The 4,682-nt window shown below is 41.5% G+C and overlaps 1 protein-coding gene across 1 annotated transcript; it reads left to right on the top strand.

Annotated features, from left to right (window-relative positions):
• Positions 1-864: 864 nt before the first annotated feature.
• LOC135531938 (OX-2 membrane glycoprotein-like) lies at positions 865-3,588 on the top strand. The gene is made up of 4 exons (XM_064959631.1): positions 865-946; positions 1,090-1,431; positions 2,218-2,544; positions 3,252-3,588. The coding sequence occupies exons 1-4, from the start codon at positions 907-909 to the stop codon at positions 3,389-3,391; spliced, it is 849 nt and encodes a 282-aa protein (XP_064815703.1). The 5' UTR covers positions 865-906; the 3' UTR covers positions 3,392-3,588.
• The last annotated feature ends 1,094 nt before the right edge of the window (positions 3,589-4,682 follow it).

The raw sequence follows: 4,682 nt of genomic DNA on the forward strand, positions 1-4,682 counted from the left end.
ACCAAAAAATGAGACTAACAAAATTCCCTGCCCCTTTAAGAACGGGAGATTACCGCGGTAACGTGACTCGTCAGTCTGATATTTAGAAGCGTTGTTTTCTTTTCCCTAGCAGTTGAAACACAAACATACAAAATCAACCTAGCTTGTGAACAAAACAATGTAAATAGCCAAGAAACCCACGGACTAGTTGTCACTTCAATAGTACTTTAGAGCAATTATTTATGCCTTGTGCACAGAGTATGGAAATGTATCTTTCACTCCGCTCTTCACGTGAGAAAGGCCTGTAGCCAGGCAGTGTTGCAGCGCGAGGTGGAATAGGCTATTTAAGATTCGTAGTTCTTTGACTTTGTGCGATTAATTTACCAGCTATGAAACAAAACGGCAAGAAATACTCCGAAAACAGCTGCTGCAGCATTTATTTAACTATACATGTGATCATACTTGACATTTTTTTAAATTCACAAATGCGAGTGAAATGCTCGCACTGTGGAGCCATGACAACCCGTCAACATGGCTGGTGAAATATACATCTTTACCCGCAAATGCCAAAATCTACACACAGATGGCGGGTGTTAATTTTAGGCCCTGTATATCAACTACAAAGACATGCAGTATTTTTCACATTTCTGGTCATATTTAGTGCAGCTACAGTATGACATTAAACTTATTGTGAGCCACACAGAAATATGAGCAATATAGAAATATAATCACTTACTCATTCTAGTTCCGTGATAACTTCATTCTCGATATTTATTCTACAATATGTCACATTGGTTACCGGAAACAAAGGGTCCCTTTAATGTTACTAACGCCCAACGCCAGCCGCTAACTTTCACTTTCACTCACCAATATTTAAAGGTCCAACGCCAGAAACAGAATGATCTTGTTATCATTCACCCGCTGAGAATGAACACTTACCTAATTATCTTATGCGTGCTGTCTGAAGGTACGTTATTTTCCATGGATCTGACCAGTTGATTCTGCTCGTATATGATAAAGGAACATTTCCCACTTTTGAAAGGCCATTGATTTTTTGGTAAGGCTAAACTTTTTTTATTTACCTGTTAACATTCCTTCTTCCATTTCTAGCCGTCTCTGTCAACGTCGTAGCCAGAGGAGACACCAGGGTTGACTTCAATGCCGACGCATCATATACCTGCACTCATGCGGACCCGACAGGTGTGCTGCAAGTCACCTGGCAGAGGCTGTTCAAAGACGACTCGGTGGAGAATCTGGCCACCTACAGCAAGCGGTTTGGAGCTCAAATCATAGACCCGCACCGAGGCAAGGTGGTTTTCACGGAGGCATCTCTCAACTCAACGTCTATTACCGTGAAGAACGTAACATGGGCAGACGAAGCCTGCTATATTTGTTCCTTCAATGTTTACCCGAGTGGTTCAATACGCAAGCAGATTTGTCTTACCGTTCAAGGTTAGTCAACTAATTAAGTAATTTACTAGTTACTAATTAATTAACTAACTGCTCAACTAATTATCCAGCCCTTGATTAGGCCGAGTTGAATCAGGTGTGCTGGTAGTATAGGAACCTAAAAGTCTCTGGGGGTATTCTTGGAGAGAATCATTTTGGGAAAACACTGTTATACAGTATTCATAAAGTCTTAGCAATACATATATGCTTCACAACTAATTTAAGAGCAAAATCATAAATTAGCAGAGATGCTGTAATATGTTTTACAGTACTATTTTCCTTACTGTAAAGACATATTACAGCATACTTGCAGTAAATGTAAATGGATGCTGTAATGTTTTACAGTAAGGAAAATGGTACTGTGAAGCAAAATTACACTATTAAGATGCCAACTCTGGTGTCAGGATATTGCTGCAAATTTACAGCGAAATTCTACCTGAAATATACATTGAAGAAAAACAACACATTTATGGTATTATCCTATGGATCCTACAGTGTTTTACTGTTGAAATGACAGAACAGTCTTACAGTGGGACCTTTGCTAAGGCATGATTTCTGAATTATACAGTATGGGCTAAGGGTTTATTAAGCCTTTCTAACTAAAATATGAAATTGAATTATGACTTCTCAGATTTATTGTGTTGACTGTCTTGACTTTTAATCCCCAGCCCCTGCGCCACAGGATTCCTTTAGCTGTCATTTTAAATAATAATTTATTCTTAATTGACCTGCTTTGTAAAATAAATTAAATCAATATTAGCTAATATTCCCTGTTTCATCTATTCAAAGGTTTATCTGAAGTGAGAGCCACAATGCAAAAAGTCCCCAGCACTGAACCTAAAGCAGACATGGAAGTTGTGGTCAGCTGCTCTGCCACGGGTAAACCAGCACCTTGGATCCAATGGAACTTATCTGCTGCAGCACTCATAAAGACACCTAACAACTGGACTGTCATTAACAAAGACCAAACTGTCACAGCCAATAGCAACATCACCCTCCAACTGTTGCCAGGCTCCGGGGGATACGTGGACTGTATCATAAACAATGGGATGAGGACACAGAGACACGAGCGGGTCCTGCTTCCTATTCTCCCTGGAGAGAGGGAGGTTGAAGAGGGTACGTAATGTTGACATGTCATATACTTTTAGACCATACACTTTTAGCATGTCAGTACAGAACGGTTCAACTTGAAAACAACATTGAGAAAAGATCATCCCCAATGACGTTGGGATAGCCTAGTGAACCAGCCAGATCGTGCGACAGCTCACTATTCTAACATTCCAACAGAATGGTGAGCACAATGAGATCAGGCTGGTTGCAAGAGCCTAATGTTGTGATGCTAGTAGTGCTGTTATCTAATCTCACCAGTTAAGTTTCATTTTGAGTTCTGTGGTAAAGAACCATGAGTCACTCCCTGTAGAGTCACGTGTTTTATTGAGTTCTGGGTAGTTTCCTGCCCCTCAGGGAAGCTAAATGAAGGATGGATGATATGTTGAAGGGTGAAATCCATATCAACATGCTGTTCAAACAGACTTCTTTGGAAAGAGGATGTACAATTCCCAGCTTCCTCTTCTCAAGAAATGGATCTCTCCAAATGCATGATCACGGCAATTTCATAGGGGCAGCAGGTAGCCTAGTGGTTGTAGCGTTGTACCAGTAACTGAAAGGTTGCTGGATCGAATCCCAGAGCTGATAAAGTAAAAATCTGTGCTTCTGCCCCTGAACAAGGCAGTTAACCCACTGTTCCTAGGCTGTCATTGTAAATAAGAATTTGTTCTTTAACTGACTTGCCTAGTTAAATAAAGAAATGTTTCACTTTCCAGATGACAAGAGGACATCCCCGTGGGCGGTTGGCATCCCAGTGTTCCTAATCATCTCCCTTTTAGTCATCTGCGGCAGCGTCCTGCTTCAACAGAGAAAAGGTGAGTCAGCACAAGATTATCTGATGTCCCTTTGTCAGTGAATCAACCCACTCAGATGACACACCCCTTCAAGGGACGGCATGAGAGAGCCCCAGTAAGCCAGTGACTCAGCCCCTGTAATAGGGTTAGAGGCAGAGAATCCGAGTGGAAAGAGGGGAACCGGCCAGGCAGAGACAGCAAGGGCGGTTCGTTGCTCCAGAGCCTTTCCGTTCACCTTCCCACTCCTGGGCCAGACTACACTCAATCATATGACCCACTGAAGAGATGAGTCTTCAGTAAAGACTTAAAGGTTGAGACAGAGTTTGCGTCTCTGACATGGGTAGGCAGACCGTTCCATAAAAATGGAGCTCTATAGGAGAAAGCCCTGCCTCCAGCTGTTTGCTTAGAAATTCTAGGGACAATTAGGAGGCATGCATCTTGTAACCGTAGCATACGTGTAGGTATGTACGGCAGGACCAAATCAGAGAGATAGGTAGGAGCAAGCCCATGTAATGCTTTGTAGGTTAGCAGTAAAACCTTGAAATCAGCCCTTGCTTTGACAGGAAGCCAGTGTAGGGAGGCTAGCAATGGAGTAATATGATCACATTTTTTGGTTCTAGTCAGGATTCTAGCAGCCGTATTTAGCACTAACTGAAGTTTATTTAGTGCTTTATCCGGGTAGCCGGAAAGTAGAGCATTGCAGTAGTCTAACCTAGAAGTGACAAAAGCATGGATTAATTTTTCTGCATCATTTTTGGACAGAAAGTTTCTGATTTTTGCAATGTTACGAGATGGAAAAAAGCTGTCCTTGAAATGGTCTTGATATGTTCTTCAAAAGAGAGATCAGGGTCCAGAGTAACGCAGAGGTCCTTCACAGTTTTATTTGAGACGACTGTACAACCATTAAGATTAATTGTCAGATTCAACAGAAGATCTCTTTGTTTCTTGGGACCTAGAACAAACATCTCTGTTTTGTCCGAGTTTAAAAGTAGAAAGTTTGCAGCCATCCACTTCCTTATGTCTGAAACACATGCTTCTAGCAAGGGCAATTTTGGGGCTTCACCATGTTTCATTGAAATGTACACCTGTGTGTCATCCGCATAGCAGTGAAAGTTAGCATTATGTTTTCGAATAACATCCCCAAGAGGTAAAATATATAGTGAAAACAATAGTGGTCCTAAAACGGAACCTTGAGGAACACCGACATTTACTGTTGATTTGTCAGAGGACAAACCATTCGAGACAAACTGATATCTTTCCGACAGATAAGATATAAACCAGGCCAGAACTTGTCCGTGTAGACCAATTTGGGTTTCCAATCTCTCCAAAAGAATGTGGTGATCGATGGTATCA

This window comes from Oncorhynchus masou, unplaced genomic scaffold (assembly GCF_036934945.1).
Source record: "Oncorhynchus masou masou isolate Uvic2021 unplaced genomic scaffold, UVic_Omas_1.1 unplaced_scaffold_1674, whole genome shotgun sequence".
In the NCBI taxonomy this organism is placed as follows: Eukaryota; Metazoa; Chordata; class Actinopteri; order Salmoniformes; family Salmonidae; genus Oncorhynchus; species Oncorhynchus masou.